The following is an 18,606-nucleotide window of genomic DNA, read 5'->3' on the forward strand; positions in this document are numbered from 1 at the left end:
AATCCCAGGTAAGAATATTTTCATTAGTATATTTTCCAGGAATATTTCTTGGAGAGAGTTTTATTTTCAGAGTTAGTCTCTTTTCCAAAGGCCTAGTTCCCAGCTTTTAAATATCGTTATCTTTTGCGTCAGTGAATAGCCTGCAATCTAGCGCTAGATCAAAAGGGATAACTTTTTACAAAGATACAGGACTGTTTATGTCCAACTTTAAATATAAGGGATCAAAACAAATCTACCTTTAGGGCATATATTCCTTTTAGGATTTTTTCTCTTAGATTATGATGCACAGAGCATTTTTTGATAAGGTAAGGTAGTTTAAAAGGCATGACCATTTCTCGATATGCGTGTAATCCTTGCACAGGGGCCATAATGCTAATCTTATCTGTGTCGTTCTAATTTTATCGGATGTCCCCGAAGGGACATGCACAGAGAATTTTATTTTAAGTTATTATTTATTTGAAATGAAATGCCTAGAATATAAAAAGAAAAAGAGGAGTAGGAGGAAGGTCAAATCTCCATTTTCACTCCCTAACTAAGATTACACAGTGAGACATACCTGCTGAATGTTTATGATTAGTGACTTCCTTTGGAACCTTGTTAGCCTCCGAAGGAACATTCATCAATGACTCAGATGCCTTCTTCTCCGCAGCAGCTGCAGCTTCTTTTGCTGCTTTCCTCTCAGCTTCCAGAGCTACGACTTTTTCCTTTTCAACTCTTTCAGCATCTAGCCTAGCCTGGACCTGATGAAATAAAACTTATTATTACCCACAAGGAGAAAATTCAATCACAAACAACAATTTTGTAATAGATGTAGCATGAGGGGAGACAAATAGACAGCTAGATTTCACAGGAAAGCAGGGATGCTAGAACCAGGGAATGTGAGCATTAGCACTTGCAGAAGTATGCCACAGAGAAGAAAAAAAAGCAGTTTCAATAAAAATTAAGTTACTAAATTAACACAAGCAGTAGTCTTTTGATCGGAATTAACATATCAGTGGAAATGGATGACAATGCAATTTACTTTACTGTAGGTTCCAGATCATACGACATAATCAGGGAGGAAACTAGAGTAGAGACATGGTATAACTGGACAGAACGAGGTTATAACGTGTTCATGAGGACTTTCTTCAGCCAGAAGATGATGGAATGGTTATGCTATGCACTAACAGAAGCTTCGAAAGGGAGGGGTAATTCAGTGAGAAGATGGAAGTCCCAAGACCACTTCTCTGAGTTCTTCTGCTCGAGAAACTTCAACAAATATGGTCGCTACATAAGTATTATAAACATGCAAAAGAGAAGGAGATCTGTTATTATTATACTTGAATTGGCATTTAATATAGGGTGGTTGGACATTGCACTTAAAATATCAAGATTCATTAATGGCAGAGCCCAAAGGGCAGTTACAATTGTCCCTAGGAATACAGAGGAAGGACTCCTTCATTCAGACACAATTAGAAGAAACAAATGGACAACCAGAGAAATGAAAAAGGCCTCTGTGCATTAAAAAGAGGGTATCATCAAAATCTCTAGAGGAATCAGCATTGTCCAAAATGAACTCCTTTCCAGGAGTGTGGTGGGTAGCCTTCCAGTTGGGATTTCTGACATCCCCTACCCTCTCGGAGATCTGGCAGTGGGCCAGCAGCACTTGGAAGCAAGCTCATGGGGTAAACATCTATGAGATGTGCCAAAATCACATTCTGTTTGAGTTTTCCTCGAAAACAACTGCTGAACATAAGCTAAAGGGGAACTGGAGCTGGAAGTTTCATAAGTTTCATCTTCAATGGTGGTCGCCGACAGTGGGATCTATATCAAAAATTGAGAAGATAGAACATTTTTGGATAAGACTTGTTAGACTCCCACTTCATCTCTGGTCCCAGAAAGTCTTCAAAGAGGTTGGAGATCACTGTGGAGGTTGAGTTCAAACAGAGGAAGAAACGGAACTCAAAAATCACCTGAAATGGGCCAGATTGAAGGTGAGAGGAGATGGGGATTTTATCCCGAGGGCAGTAATCATTGAAAATGAAGGAATTACTTACACGATCCAAGTCTGGTGTGAGTCGCCGGTAAGATTTTCCTCCGGTGAAGGAAGAGAGATGAAGGTCATGGACCAGCGGGTAATCGTAGACTCTATGTTGGCAGTGGGAGGGGCTCAAGAATATGGAGATGGGATGGGGCACGTGGGTTGCTCAAAAGCCTTACAGCCTAGATTTTTTGAAGATACACGTGACTGTGTGAGGGGGCATTTAAGTTAAATGACCCGATACAAATAAGGTCCATGTTACATAATAAGCAATCTTTGGACCCAGATATCATGGCCTAAGTCATTTCAGAAGACAAGCCCAATTTGGAACACTCTAGTAAATACAGACCAGACCCACTAATTGAAGAAATATCAGCAATCTCTCTGCCTCCTAATATTTTGCATGCTGCAAACATCGAACCAGAGTCAAACCTGATCGAAGAAAGGGCAACATTAGAGGAAGAAGAAGGAAAATAAGAAGCCCAACTAGACCCAGTTGACAAGGAAAGTGCCATGATCATTGCGGAAGAACCAGAATGCTCTCCACTAGGTTTCCAACCCTTGAAAAACACATAAGGGGAGGAAACTACTGAGTGGGCCATTGAAGAGGTTGAATCCTTGAATTCACACACCCAAGAGCCTAAGAAGGACCCTGACTTTTGATACACCTATCTGGGTGCACCAAAACATCATCAAACTTGGCAAAGAATTTGGGGTTGATTTCCAAGGTTGTGAAAAAGAGACTTTACAGCTTTTCATAAAGATTGATCAAAAAGACAAACACATATGGGTATTGCAGGAACAATAGGGACAATAACTCCTAAAACTAAGGGTTCTAAAGAACTGAAGAACCTGGACATCGGGAGCAATTTCAAAAGCAATGGTACCAGAAGTAGAGGGGACTACCACATCAATCAAGATCAATGATAGTCAACATTGTATCATGGAATGTGAGGGGATTGAACAAGGCAAGGAAGAGGAGACTAATCAATAGCTGCATTAACACTTGAAAAGCAGATGTCTACTGCTTAATTGAAGAAGATATCACAAGAGTTATGAGAGAATTATGGGCCAATAGATGGTGAACATTTGCACAACTAGATGCTAGCGGTACTAGGGGAGGCATTTTACTGATGTGAGACAGTAAGGTATGGGAAGGTGAAATAACCAACTTGGCTTCCTACTCTGTCACATGTAAGTTCACTGGAAAAACACAGGACTTATCTTGGTAGTTAACAAGTAATTATGCTCCTAACGACATGGCAGAGAGAGAAGAAGTTTGGTGGAAAATTGGTATAACAAGAGGCTTGTTCTCGGGTCCCTGGGTGGTATGTGGGGACTTTAATAAAGTTAGATTTCCTTCCGAGAATAAAAACTGTAACAGAATCTCCAGATCGATGATTGATTTCTCTGAATTCATCGAGGATATGGAGTTGGTAGATCTATAACTACTAGGAAGTAAGTTCACTGGGAGGAAAAGAGACAGACATGACATTGCATCTAGACTAGATAGATTTCTTATTTCTGAAGACGGGGATGAGGACTTCAGGAGTATCAAACAATCAACCTTGCATAGAGTGACTTCTGATCACACGCCTCTGTTACTTCAATGTAGAAATTGGGAGCCTATCAAATCCAATTTCAAATTAGAAAATTGGTGGCTGCAGACAGAGGGTTTCAAAGAGAGAGTCAAAGAATGGTGGGACTCTTTCAATTGTGAAGGAAGACCTGACTATACTCTAGCTTTCAAATTGAAGGCTCTGAAAGGAAAACTCAGAGAATGGAGCAAAACTATTCAGGGAAATCTAGAAATGTAGAAGCTTAATATTCTCTCTCAATTAAGTTAATTGGATGAGATTCAGGACCTCAGGAATACAAATGAAGATGAAATACTCTCAAAAGCAACATTAACAGTGGAATTTGAGGAGATCGCAAGAAAAGAAGAAGTCGCATGGAGACAGAGATCAAGAGCTCTTTGGTTAAAACAATGAGATAACAATACCAAGTTCTTCCATAGAACTGCCAATGCTCATAATAGGAACAACAACATTGACATGTTAGAAGTTGAAGGTGAACCTATCAGAAATCTTGCAGATATCAAGATGGAAATCATCTCATTCTATCAAAACCTCTACGCTGAGTCAGAATAATGGAGGCCCCATGGAAACCTCAGAGTTTGTCCTATGATCACTCCAGAAGAAAACCAGATACTACAGAGTCCGTTTGAAGCCCAAGAGGTATGGAGCAGTGTTCAAGCATGTGCTGGGATAAAGCTCCTGGCCCTGATGGCTATACCATGTCCTTCTTCACTCACTTTTGGGAGGTAGTCAATGCTGATGTTATGATAGAGGTGTTTTTGAAAAAAGCTTCAATGCCACCTATGTGGCTTTGTTTCCTAAGAAGGTGGGGTGCCAAGGAATAAAAAGACTTTAGACCCATCAGCCTAACAGGTAGCATCTACAAAATCATATCTAAGTTGGTGGTACGTAAATTGGTGGATGCTCAACAAATGGTCTTTATCAAAGGGAGACAGATAATGGATGCCATACTTATAGCAAATGAATGTGTAGACACAAGGATCAAAAGGAAACTCCTAGGCATCCTATGTAAGTTGGACATTCAGAAGGCTTTTAATCATTTGAACTGAAGTTATCTGCTTGGAATTTTGGAGAAAATGGGGTTTGGAGGCAGATGGATCTCCTGGATCAAATTATGCATAAGCACTATCAAATTCTCCATCCTTATCAATGTCTCCCCAGCTAGCTTCTTCTCATCCTAGGGAGGACCGGGACAAGGTGATCCCTTATCCCCTTCTTGTTTATCATTGCTATGGAAGGACATGTTGAAAACTGCTCAGGGTAACACCTGGATCAAGAGATTCAATGTATCTACTAGGGCTATCAATAATCTAGAAATCACACACCTTCAGTATGCCGATGACACTAGTTTTTTGTGAAGCTGATAGAGATCAACTGAGAATTCTGAGGGTGATATTTATTCTATTTGAAGCCATATCTGGGTTGCATATTAATTGGAGCAAGAGTCATCTATATCCAATCAATGAGGTCCCTGATATCCAATACTTAGCTAACATTCTGGGAGGGAGAATTGAAGAACTTCCTTCAGTGTATCTTGGAATGCCTCTGGGAGCAAAGAGTAAGTCAAAAGAAATTTGGAATGGTGTACTAGAGAATGTGAAAAGAAATTAATTAACCGGAAAAGCCAATATCTTTTTTCCCTAAGGGGCAGATTAGTTCTAAGGGGGGCTGGGCATTAGGAACCTAAGAATTCAGAACCACGGCCTAATGATGAAATAGCTCTGGATATTTACTTCGAGTGAACGCTCACTATGGAAAGATGTCATTAGAGTGAAGTATGGAATGGAAAGTAATTAGACTACCAACTCTACAACCAGTCCTTATGGTGTCAGTCTATGGAGATCAATCAGGAACTTGTGGCCAAAGTTCAAAAATAAATCTAGATTCAAGGTGGGCAATGGAATGAAAACTTCTTTCTGGGATGACACCTGGCTAGGCCAATGTCCTTTGAAATAGACTTTCCTAGACATTTATAGCTTGAACCAGGAGCAAGGAGCAACTGTGGGAGATGTATGGCCAAACCAAAGATGGAACCTTAGGTATAGAAGATTATTCAATGACTAGGAGATCGTCAGGCTAACAGAATTCTACAACACCTTGGATCAATTCAAAGAGATATTCACTCCTGAATATTGTATGTTCTGACAAAGGGATAAGCAAGATAAATTCTCAGTCAAGTCTGCCTACAAGGAATACAACACCTTTAATAATCAGATTGGAAGTAGGCCTTGGAAACTAATTTGGAAAGTCGAAATTCCATACAAAGTTGCTTGCTTCACGTGGCTGCTAGCCAGAAAAACGATCTTAACTCTGGATAATCTTATCAAGAGGGGCCTCCACATATGCTCCAGATGCTACTTATGTGGAGAAGAGGCAGAGAAAATCAACCATCTTTTTTTGCACTGCAGGATAACAGAACAAAGTTGGAGGATTTTCATTAACTTGAAAGGAATCATGTGGGTAATGCCAAGGAGTGTTATTGAACTTCTAGAATGCTGGAACAGACTTAGTAGCTCCCCTAATCAGAATAAGAGATGGAAGATTGTCCCAACTTGCGTTTAGTGGACTGTTTGGAAAGAGAGAAACCTAAGATGTTTTAAAGATAGACATAGTACTATCCAGAGAATGAAAATGCATTGTTTCGCTCTTTTTTATTTTTGGTGTAAGCAAGAGTACATGGAAGATCCAGAATCTTTTGTTGATGTTTTAGGATCCTTGTAAGGACTAGATAATCTTCTTGTACCACCCTTTGTAATTATGGTTAACTTACATGTTTTGATACAGTTAATATATATGCAACAAATATTACCTTCTCAAAAAAAAAATAACACAAGCACAATTACTTACTCGTTTGATGATGATTCTCACAAATAGCTAACTTTGTAAAATCTATAAAAATCACAAAACAGCGGGCGACCAGAAATGCAATTGGATAAATATAGCTTTCTAAACTTTTTTTTTCCTTGAAGAAACTCTTCTACTAAGCATATGAGAGAATTTCCAATAAGCATATCAAATTGTGTCTCTCTCTCGATAGGAGTAAAACACATACCTTGGCTTCTGCTCTGATCATTTCTTGCCGGGCTTTTTCTTCTTGAAGAGTTTTTTCTTTCCTCTTGGCTTCTTCACGAGCTGCATCATCTCTTATTCTCCTTTCTTCAATTTGGGATCTGTGTTCGTGATCCCTTTGCACAGCAGTTAGGTGATCATCAAGTGCTTCTGCACTACAGTAATACAATTGAAGTCAAAAGTATATTTTTACTAAAATTAAACTGTAGGAACATGCAAATGGTGATTAAACTTCAAATTCTGGGTACTCCGAGCATGTATAGAGTGAACAAGAAACATTAACAAAAATTTAATATTTATTAATCGCAAAGTTTTTTTTATAGAGACCAAGGGCATGCATGTTGTTTGAATCAGAAAATAATCACTTGCAATCAAAGTGACATGACTTCCTGTTGGTGTCCCTTCTATACAGTAACTCGGCTCGCTGCCCATACCCCTGAATCTGTCTTACACCTTCATCTGTAATTCATGTCAACAAGAAATGATGAACAAATCACCCTATTCACTTTCATTCCCAACCTAAACAACATTAGTGGTTTATGATGTCAATCTAACATCCTTAGTGAGTTTTTTTGTAAGTAAATTCCTCACAAACCAGCTCTCATTTAAGTAATTTAGATTTGATTGGCATGTCTTTGGCAAATATATTATTTTCATTGGTCCTAGAGTAGCAGCAGCAGCAACAACAGTTGAAGTGAAGTTCACAGTACGGATAAAACAAATATCCTGGTCTTTAGCAACTAAATAGATAATGTTTTCATCAGTTCCAGCAGACCACCATTGGACCAAAACCCACTGAAGAACATCTACCTTGTTATACATCATTGAACAAAGAAAAAACTATTAACTAGATGACTAACTTAATGCAAAAATAAGTTTTTTTTTTCACAAAACCAGAGTAATACGCCTGACATTTTACGCTGGTACTGCATGTCAAATTTTCTGTTCATTTCCCTTTGAGCTTCAGTATTTCTCTCAACCCGTTCAAGTGTGGAGGCAAGCTTCTGATTTTCATCCATTAACTCAGCTTCAATTGCTGATAGTTGATCTCTCATTTCCTCCTGTTGTAAGGTAATAAGAGAAAGAGATTCGGTTTAATATATTCATCCCTTCTTTCTTTTTCTAAGTGAAGAAAGGTGGGGACATGGTCAGAGAAAGTTAAGGAAGCATATAAGTGAAGTTACAAACCGCAATAGTAAGCTGGTGCTCATGAGCTAATTCAGATAAAGCACTTTTCACTAATCCCACTTTATCCATTAGATCACGTTGAAGTTCAATGCCCATGCCTTCTTCAGAATGGTCGCTATCACTGAAACAACATGAGAAATATTGCACTAAGTATTAATCAAGAATGAAACGAAAGTTTATTATTAATAAAACGGAAGTTAATAGGAATAACTTCATGACGCATCTGGAAAACAAACTATGAGGTAATATTAAGTGCTTAAGCAACCCCTCCCCCCAACCCACCCCATCCTAGCCACACATACACCTATCCTCCTTAGTTGGCTAAGACTCTTGGCTCAATAAGTAAATGCTATAAACATGTAATGCCTTAAACAATTATAGAGCCAAGCAATTATGAGATATTTAACATGGGGAAGGGCATTTGTAGCAACATATTTCATAGCTTGTTTCTCTGTTCTAATAGACCTCCTCTCATTCTTACACTCTATAATGTTTGCAATTGTTGAGTACTCACCTCAGATAGATTTCGTCACAGGCAAAACGTTTTCTCCCCAGAACAAAATGATCACCAACTTCATCCTTATTGTTTCTTTCCACATCCTCCACGTCGTCATCAGACACTTGCATAATAAAGCCTCTCCAAGTATTATTCTTTGAAGTCGAGAATTCTCTAAGTAAAGACAGATTAGACAATAACACAGAAAATTTACTATCCAAATGGAACTAAAATGCTTGATGTGATTTTCACTAAGAAACCTTGTTAAAATAACATACTGAGATTCTGCTTTAGTAAAAGGTAATGGAAATTTCGATGATCCATTGAGCTTCTTCTCTATCGAGTTGAGCTCGACCAGTAAAGCATCAAAGCTACAATCATGGTTTGGATCCAGGGTCATTCCATTAACATTTTTAGGCAACGGCAGTTGCAGTTTAACAGTACCCCTGAGGAAAATAACCATAACTCAGCACAAACCAAGCAACAAGTTGAATATTATAGTTACAGAGCTTATAAAAAAAAGTTATAGTTCCAGAATTTCAATAAACTTGTTGCAATAAAGGAAAAACTGACATGTGATGTTGTTATCACTACAACTATGAGAAAGGTATTTTGTCAAACATATGCATAGAGGTCACATGAACCAACCCCTCCCTAAAAGAAAACTAAAAAATGGCATCAATTTTTCGTGGACTACTACAAATAGAGAAAGAGATGAAAAAATGGATATAAGAAAAAAGTACTAACTTACATTATTCTTTTCCAGCCTTAAGAACACCTTTAAATAAAGTTGTGTACAACGCTGGCTTCACACACTTGAGTCTTGAAATTTGACATATAATTAATTACATGTAACAATTGAAAAGCAAAAGTTACAAACAGAAAATGTAAAAGATCATAGCATGAACACTCATAAGGGAAATTTGAAAGCTAAACCCTGATATTACTAATACAGACAAGAGTATGAATAGAGGGGGGAAAGATAGCACAAAAAGGGATAAAGAGGGCGCTGATTTGAGATTAAAGTTTCATTCTTTATATTAATTTCCTCCAAGATTTACTCAACAAAAGGCTCTGCTCTCTGTGAAGCGTCTACTTTTGAAGTTTTCTTGGATTTACAGTTGTGGTTTCTTGAAATAATAGCTATAGAAAATTCAATAAAATCAAATGGATTTTTTACTATTTCGAATTGGATAAACGGAATGTTGAATAGATCATAAGCTGAGGGTATGAATTTTGAGAAATTGCGATGAAGGGCGGGAGAAAAGGAAGCTTAACGTGAAAGAGAAAGTGAAGGTGCTAAAAAGTAAAAAATGAATGTACTACGCTGATGTAGCTAATAGGTATTCCTTTAGCTAAAAAGGTAACTGGATCACATCCATATCTATCCATCTCTCCCTCAATTTACAGTCTTACCCCTAACTTTTCTTCACTGCATCCTCTTCTCAGACCTTCTCTTCCCCATAAACTTTGTCACGTCATATTTTTTTAATTACTATTTTCTCTTTTATTTATTTTGATATCTTACTACAACTAATTAAAAACAATTAAATGATAGAATCATACTCGTCTCTAAATATTTTCTTATTTGATCATAATAATAATGTCCCAAAATAATAAAATCGGAATAAGCGAAGCTAATAGGTATTCCTTTAGCTAAAAAGTAACTCGATCACATCCATATCTATCATTCATATATCTTTAAATTTAAATTATATGAGAAGCACCATTAATAGAAATTCTGTAATCGATAAATCAATTAATCGTTTAGGACAGCCTAACATTCAAGTCAATCTCAATGCATAACTAAATAAGATAAACAATAACTTCTCAAAAAAATTTAATTTATCTTTATATGGAGAACTAAGTCTAATCTCAACTTTATTTATTTGCATCTTGTACTTTCATTGTATTTTATCTTAGCTAAATCTTCATTAATTTTGGAAACATTAGATATCTTGAAAAGATATTTTTTATTATAACAATATATTCATTTGAAATATTAATTTTAGCTATTAAAGTAAGACCTAAATTAATCCAAAAATAATTAAAATTTAATATGTTAAATTAACACCTAAGTCAATCATAAAATGATGGAACATAAAAATAGGTAAATACCGTTCATATTAGATGTTAGATGTATCATATAGGCGACTCATTTATGACGAACTAATGTCCTATGACAAAAATATGATTGTCTTGAAAAGTACATTGTAATCTAATTAATTGTTACATCTTTCTCTTCTCTCTTGAGTTCCTTCCACTTGTTTGGAAGCTAAGAAAATTTTAGGCTATTTTTCCTAGCTTATTTGATAGCTTGACTAATGGAATTGCCTTAACTGGCCTCACTTTACCACCTGGGATCTCTAATATCATATTTCTTCTCGGATTTTTCCATTGCTCAAAACCTTTCTTTTAGCTTTTCCATGATAGTTCTTGATTCTAGTTGAATCAGCAGCTAATTAAAAAAAGTCAATTCGATATACTATCTTAAATGCAAAAATGGGAGCATATATTAGTAATTCTAAATTACAACTGAAACTTTTGTCCTCACTAGTTTAACATAAGTAAAAGTTTATTGATTCTTAGTTTATCGTCACAAAGCTTACATCTACAAACTACTATATTTGGCAGAATAAACTATATCCCTATATTCATGAAACTACAATCAAAATATAAGGTAACCTATGTAGGCATTCTCACATTAGAATCAAACAAATAAAGTCAATCAATGATGGTACCATGAGACGAAAAGTCAATCAAGAATTCAAATCAGCTTATTCTAGTGCAAGTTGTATTAGCTGCTAAGAAATCGTAAAAAAATATCATAGGGATTAGATACACACATGTTAAAGCATGTAGTTTTACATATAAAACCAACTATTGCATATTGAAGGAAGCAGAAATAACCCTAGAGATGACAGAATGCAACATTTAGTATGTACCACGACAACCTTTTGCACCCTCTTAATATACTGCCACCCCTGCCAAAAAGAATAACAACAACAAACCCAGAATGAAACTCCATATAGAATTCAATTAAAACTAAAACAAGCATTCTAAATTATTTCCTGAAGTCTAATTTCAGTGACAACTTCAACTCAACTGGTGTATGGTTGCGAAGGTTTATGGATGAAAGTAAACTAAGGTGGCATGATTAGCATAACAGATAAGTAAAAATGCTATAATTATATAATCGTGTGAAATAAAAGAAATTAATTTTCTTCTCTAAAGAGAAATATTAGTATAAACTTAAACTGGTATTATACCTATACCACGTCTTAGTTTCTCACAAGTAGAACAACTTTCCGCAACTGCATCTACAGCAGTAAAATCACAATCAACAGTCGTCCGCACAACTCTAACAGCTTCCGAGAAAGGCCAGATGCCTAGAACTAAGGATATTGCAAAGAAACACGAACTTAATTACCAATTCCTATGCCCATAATAACAATTTATAAATGATACAAATTGCTTGAGAATATTTATTTGATAAGAAAAGATCCTAAAGTTAAAATTACTGCTAGTTCACTGTATCCCCAGCCAAGGTCAACCTATCAAGCGCTCTACCGCAAGATTCAATGTAGCATCCTTCGTGAACTTGACTAAGTCAAAACATTTGGTTTTCATGTTTTCTCTGGACTCCGTATCTTTTAGCTTGACAATTCGTACAAGGGTTTGAAAAGAATTCAAAGTTTTACAATTTATGTTGCGACCCAAAATCCCAACCCGTCATGATGGCGCCTAACACATTTGCTAGGCAAGCCAAACATAACAATAAAGAACTAAAATAACAGAATTTACAGAATAGCATAAGTTTGAAACCTCAATATAACAAAATACTGTTAATACATGATAAATCTCCTAGAAACTGGTACATACAGAGTCATGAGCTCTAATACGGAAATACAAATCTAAAATGACCAAGTACAATACTGTCTGAGATAAAGACAACAGTACATAAGGAAAGAGACGCCAAGACCACGGTCAAGAATGCAGTGCTACCTTGACTCTCAGCAATCAACTCGGCTACTGATGACTGGGTCCGACACCTGGATCTACACAATTAAGTGCAGAGTGTAGCATGAGTACAACCGACCAAATATACTTGGCAAGTATCATGACTACCTCGGCGAGGTAAAAGAAGCAAGAATTATAAATGATACTTGCTATAACTTGTTCAGTTTCATAAATTCAACAAGTACATAATAGTAATATGATCAAGTATAATGCACAAAGAGAACAACCTATGTGTGCACAATTACTCAAGTACTCTGCTCGGTAAATGATACGGCATATAAGGATGATATACAAATAAATCAGGTAAATAACCACAGAAATTGCAAGTAAATATGCAATGCAAAATCCAAAACAAACACTGCCAGATTCTTCTCAGTATTTTCATATTCGTACCAAACCACTGATTAGTTTCCTGAAAACCGCGTGTACACCATCAAGAGAGAAACATGAGAGGGTGGCCCCTGGGGGGATGGATCCATATTCACATGCGGTACGAACAACTCGCGTGCTAATAATATCAATCGTACGGACAACTCACATACTGCACAGATAACTCACGTGCTAATAATATCAATATCTGGATCCGTACGGATAACTTACGTGATGTACGGACAACTCACGTGCCAATACTATCAACCGCACGGACAACTTACGTGCCAACAATCAAGATCCTCCCGGCGTGGTCATAGGCTACCAGTCCAGATCATAACTCACAGAAAGCAAATATATGAGAATACATATACATGATCAATGATTATCAAGTTTCATACTCCTGGACTGGTATAACTAACATGTCATAGGAGAATAACCTTAACGAGATCTCAAATGTGGTACAAGTAGCTCACAGAGGGGTATAAACAGGAGAAACATCACAACTTGAAGCTTAGCAGCTAATTCAAGGCATATCATAACCTAAGCACTACCCCCGAACATGACAATAGTACCCTGGTGCACGCATATAGGCTCAACCCCACACATATACGCCAATCATAGTATGTAGTTATCATAAATAATTCAGGCAACTAGTGCCTCAACCAAATTTAGGTAAGATACTTACCTCAAGCAAGCCAAATCACTCCTCTAACAAGTCCTTCCCACGCGTATCAATCTCCAGGCGACTCGAATCTAGCCAAAATAATGTAATACCATCAATAAAAACCATATGAAGTGATTCCAAAAGACAAAGCTAAGATCTTTAACTCAAATCAAAAAGTCAATCCAAAAAGTCAACCCCGGGCCCGCACCTCGGAACCCAACAAAATTCATAAATTTCGAACACCCATTCAATTACGAGTTCAACCATACCAAAATCATCCAATGTCAATCACAAATCGGCACTCAAATCCTCAAATCTCACTCTCCAATAACATAGTCCAAACATCCCCAAATTCCATCTTAGATTCATGAAAATTAGGCGTAATAATCAATGGGTAATTAATATCTAATACCAAAATTGAATAAACTTCACTTACCTCTTCAATTGGGATGAGAAACACTCAAAACATCGCCTTAGACCGAGTTCCACAGTACCAAAAATGAGAAAAAAAACACAAACCCTCAACATATGTAGCCTATCAAGCAAAACCGCATATGCGGTCCAAGTAGTCGTACCTGCGATGCTGCATCTACGAAAATTTCATCGCAGATGCAGATTCTCATTAATACCCGACCATCCACTTCTGTGGTTAGACCCTCGCACCTGCGGAAGCGCATCTGCGCATTACCGTCCGCTTCTGCGGTTTCCCCTGCCCCAGCTCATCCTCCGCACTTGCGCACAACTGGCCGCATTTGTGGCACCGTACATGCGGTCCAAGGTTCACATTTGCAGACTTCTCGTAAAGCTCTTCCCTTCGCTTCTGCAATCACTAGGTCGCTTCTGTGGCCTCGCACCTGCGGCCACATCCTCGCAGGTGCGATTGCACCAGACTTGGTAATCCCCAGCAATTCTTCTAAGTCCAAACATGGTCCGGCATCCATCGGAATTAACCCTGAGGCCCCCGGGGCCCCATCCAAATGTACCAACAGGTTTTAAAACACAATACGAACTCGCTCGAAGCCTCAAATCACATCAAACAATATTAAAACCACGAATTGCACATCAATTCAAACCTAATGAAACTATTGAACTTTCAACTTCTAAAACTTATGCCAAACCATATTAAATCAACTCCGATTGTCCTTAAATTTTGCACACAAGTCATAAATGACACAACAGGCCGATTTCCAACTCCCGAAACCGAAATTCGAACCCGATATACAAAGTCAACTATCGGTCAAATCTCTCAACCTTCCAAACTTTCCAACTTTCGCCAAAATGCACCAAATCAACCTACAGACCTCCAAATCCATACATACGCCTAAGTCCAAAATCAGCATACGAAGCTATCGAACCCATCAAAATTCCATTCCGGAGTCGTTTACAGAAAAGTCAAATTTCGGTCAATTCTTCCAGCTTAAACTTCCAAACCTTGAAACTAAGTGTCTCAATTCACTTCGAAACATCCCCGAAACCAAACCAACCCCCCATCAAGTTACATAACCACAAATAAACATAAAAGAAGCACGGGACTACGATACACAAAACGACCGGCCGGGTCGTTACAATTTATTACTTTACAATTCCAACAATTTGAAACGACAAATCGCAAAATCCCTAATTTGGCTAATCTGGGGTTACAACTTACAATCCAAACTAGCAAAATGAAAAGGAAAAACAAAAACAAATAGAGAGGATTGTCAAAAAACTTACTGGAGTTTCACTGCGTTGGAGTTTTGGAATGAAGTCTTGAAGTCTGAATAGGCCGTGAGAGTTTCACAACGACTCTGTCTCCTCTAATCACTCTATATTCCTTAAAAATTCAGATAGTAGGGTTACATATATCAACCGGTCGCTTACCGGTTCTCGCACTTTGCAGTTGGAAACTTCATAAGAGACTAAACTAATTTAAGCACAATACTTTTCGGAGACACAGAGAAAGCCAGAGGACGAATCAGGTTGGTGGGCCAGCGGGAAACTGATTTTATGGGAAAATGATTTCGAGAATTTGAGAATTTGGGAGAAAGGGGGGAGGGGGAATTTGGGGGTTGGACATTTTGTTTTATTTGTCTTTTGAATTTTCAATGTAGTGTGTTTTTCTTTTCAACACACAACTTCAAAAAAGAAATTCCAACAAGTTCAATGTGAATTGAAATGAGAAACTACAAAACAAGATTCTGGTAGATTTAACATTCTCTCAATAAAACAATGATTTTATTGAAAATTTATTTTCATAAGTCAAAAGTATTGTACAATTTATGCTTATATAGCAAAATACAAGGAAATATTGATTTTAGCTAATAAAGTAAGAACTAAATTATTCCAAATTTATTAATTCATCATACACTAGATTAATAGCTTTGCCTTTCCTCATCCCATTTTTTTCTCTTTGATCCCACGCTAATAAAAAATTGTTTGATATGGAAAATTAAGACCTAAGTCAAGTTGAAAATGATAGAATATATAGATAGGTAAACGTAATCCATAATTGGATATATCATATAGGTGACTTATTGTAATTTATAAGTATATGAAAAAATTATTTTAAACTATTAAATCAACACCTTAGTTGAAAATTTTAATTTTAGCTATTAAAATAAAATACAAATTAATTTAAAATAATTAACTCATTATACCCTAACAAAAATATTTCAATGTGAAAAAATTAACACTCAAAGCCAATCTTAAAATGATGGAGCGTATAGATAGGTAATTATTCATATTTAGATGCATCGTATAGCTGTCTCATTGTAATCAATATTTGATAATATATATATATATATATATATATATATATATATATATATATATATATATATAGGTAGTTGTAGTTCATAATAAGATGTATTATATAGGTGTCTTATTACAATTCGCAATTAGATGACACATATGTGTAGATAATAGTAATTCATAATTTGATTTATCATATAGGTGGCTAATTGTAATCTATAATTAAATAAAATATATATGTAGCCAATTATAATTCATAATTAGGCAATTGTAATTCATATATGTGTCTCATTGTAATTCATAATTAGATGAATTATATATATAGAGGCAATTGTAGTTCATAATTACATATATCATACACGTGTCTCATTGTAATCCTTAATTAGATAAAACATATGTGTGGGTAATTATAATTCATGACTGGATGTTATTTACGTGTAAAACAGTACAGTTGAATTTATAAGTGGTGTGATCTTGAAATAATGCAATAATTCAACAAATGTACAATACTTAGCCTTAAAATGTAGATGAAACAGCAGAGATGACAGTTTCGGGAATAAGGTTTCCGGGCATAGCAATGATGAGATCAAAAAGCGGGAAAGTAAGATTGTATTAAGTTTTGTATAGAATGTAGTGTAAGTTTAGCCAGAAAATTCATGTCTTTTACAATGATAACTGGGCTCACTATTTATAGTTGTGTCTAGGAAAGGAGGTCCTAGGATCGTACCCTCCTTTAATGTCAATTATGAGGGTTATTCATGAAGATATAACGGTGAACATAAATGCTAAATTCTCTGTAACGGGCCGTCACTCTTAATGCTGCAGAATATTCTTTATTAAATGCTACCGAGCGTAGAGCATTTAATATATCTTTATAAACGTACCTTTTGGTGACAAGCGGAATGGCTGCGTTCGGTCTTCGGTCATCCCCGTCTTGGGTTCCACGTGTATTTCCTTTAGATGACCACGTATCATATCATATTTCACCCTATACAGATAGTCCCCCTGCTTTCCGGTGACATAACTTTGTGTTACCGAAAAGTTGGTAGAAATACTCTTTTGGCGGAAATTACTATAACTCCCTCTGAAAGCTTCTGACGGTTGATTCGTGAGAAGGAGGAACTTACTTCTAAACGGAATCAACGTTTGGTGGAACAGGACCAAACTATTCTACGCCTCTCGGAACTGAAAATCAAAGTTACTGAGGCCGTTGTTTTGGAGGCTCATTTGCAGCAAAGCGAGCAAGAAGTGGTAACCCTTAGCCAAGAAATTGGCCCATTGAGGGTTAGATTTGATGAAGTCAAGGCCAAATGGGCTGAAGTCCAGGATGTCGTTCTTGCTACAACCGAGCGCGAGGCTTCTACTGCCGAAAAAGTGACTGACTTAGAAGCGACCTTGAACTCCAACATTGAAGAACTTGCTGCTGTGAGGGCGAAACATGCACAATTGGACGAGAAGTACAAGAAAACTATCGAGCACAACAGGCTCTTTAGTTCTATCGTCCGTGACCTTGATGTTAGCCTTAGATCTGTTAAGTCCGCCCGGGAAAGCCTTTCTGCCGAGGTTACCCAATTCAAACAAGAACTTACGCACCGAGCGGCTTCCCTCGTTGTCGAAAATACTTATGTCATGTATAGCATGAGAAGAAAAACCTTGGAAGAGGCCAAAGCACGTATCATTAACTATGATGCCAAAATTGCTAAGGCCCGAGAGCTTGAGTTGGCTGCTAAAAATGGACTCTCGGCGTAGTTTGATGCTCCTAGTTCTTCTGGCTTCGGTTCTGAGTTTTTGGGAACTAAAGATGAATCGGAGAGCCACGATGCTGAAAACCAGACTGGGAAAAACGTCGAGCCATTGGTGGACCCACCTACTTTTCCTGGGGATGCGGACACTTCTCTTCCTCCTGGTTCCGAAGACACTGCAGTTTAGCTTTTTTTTCTTTTTCCCATTTTGTACTTTTACAGTTTTGGCATGTTCTTGTAAATAAAGACATATTTTTGCTCAAGTATTGTTTGAGTCTTACTTTCATTTGAATATCCATGTAAGTCTTTAACCTTTGCATCTGCTTAAGAATTATGTGCACGTTTTCTGTTCGCTCTTTACTATGTGTAGTCTCGGTCTCTCAGATGCATTTTTCTCGAAGCACTTTGGTTCCGAGCATTATCCCTTTTACGTGAGGGTTTCTATAAGTATTTGCGCAAGTTTACATTTTGCGTCCTTTCGTGTACGTCTTCGGGTGCATTTTTCCTCGAAGGCATTTTGATTCCGGGCACATATTCTTCCGAAACCAACCCTTTAACGTGAGGTTTTAATAAGAGAGGGCCCTCTTATATTTACAGTGCTCTTGAAGAGGACGTCTCATGTTCATTACGGCACTAATATTTGAAGTACTTGTTTAACTTTCAAATGACAAAGTTAGTTCATCGTTCAAACAAGAAACAAGATAAAA

The 18,606-nt window shown here is 37.1% G+C and overlaps 1 protein-coding gene, 1 long non-coding RNA gene and 1 other non-coding gene across 9 annotated transcripts in view; all 3 read right to left on the reverse strand.

The window, feature by feature from the left end:
• LOC107790159 (mRNA export factor GLE1-like) overlaps nt 1–9,709 on the reverse strand; it is a 55,983-nt gene extending 46,274 nt beyond the window's left edge. For 3 of the 7 annotated variants that reach the window (XR_012706817.1, XM_075248364.1, XM_016612062.2), the window contains exons 1-7: nt 9,123–9,709; nt 8,650–8,817; nt 8,390–8,545; nt 7,876–7,996; nt 7,600–7,748; nt 6,671–6,842; nt 557–740 (exon numbers count right to left, since the gene is read on the reverse strand). Coding sequence is in view for 4 of the 7 variants with exons in the window: in XM_075248364.1 (XP_075104465.1) it covers nt 557–740; nt 6,671–6,842; nt 7,600–7,748; nt 7,876–7,996; nt 8,390–8,545; nt 8,650–8,817; nt 9,123–9,124 (952 nt within the window). In the remaining 3 variants the exon portion in view is untranslated. The remainder of the gene's footprint in view (nt 1–556; nt 741–6,670; nt 6,843–7,599; nt 7,749–7,875; nt 7,997–8,389; nt 8,546–8,649; nt 8,818–9,122) is intronic. The other 4 variants (XR_012706815.1, XR_012706816.1, XM_075248363.1 and 1 more) reach the window with 2 other exon arrangements.
• Nucleotides 318–421, reverse strand: LOC142178763 (U6 spliceosomal RNA). The gene has a single exon (XR_012707017.1). It is a non-coding gene; the product is annotated as a U6 spliceosomal RNA (small nuclear RNA).
• Nucleotides 9,710–12,169: 2,460 nt separating the features above from the next.
• LOC107790158 (uncharacterized) lies at nt 12,170–15,556 on the reverse strand. Its single transcript, XR_001648973.2, has 2 exons — nt 15,141–15,556; nt 12,170–12,429 (listed from the first exon to the last, which is right to left on the reverse strand). It is a non-coding gene; the product is annotated as an uncharacterized LOC107790158 (long non-coding RNA).
• Nucleotides 15,557–18,606: the final 3,050 nt, after the last annotated feature.

This window comes from Nicotiana tabacum, chromosome 24 (genome assembly GCF_000715075.1).
Source record: "Nicotiana tabacum cultivar K326 chromosome 24, ASM71507v2, whole genome shotgun sequence".
Classification (NCBI taxonomy): Eukaryota; Viridiplantae; Streptophyta; class Magnoliopsida; order Solanales; family Solanaceae; genus Nicotiana; species Nicotiana tabacum.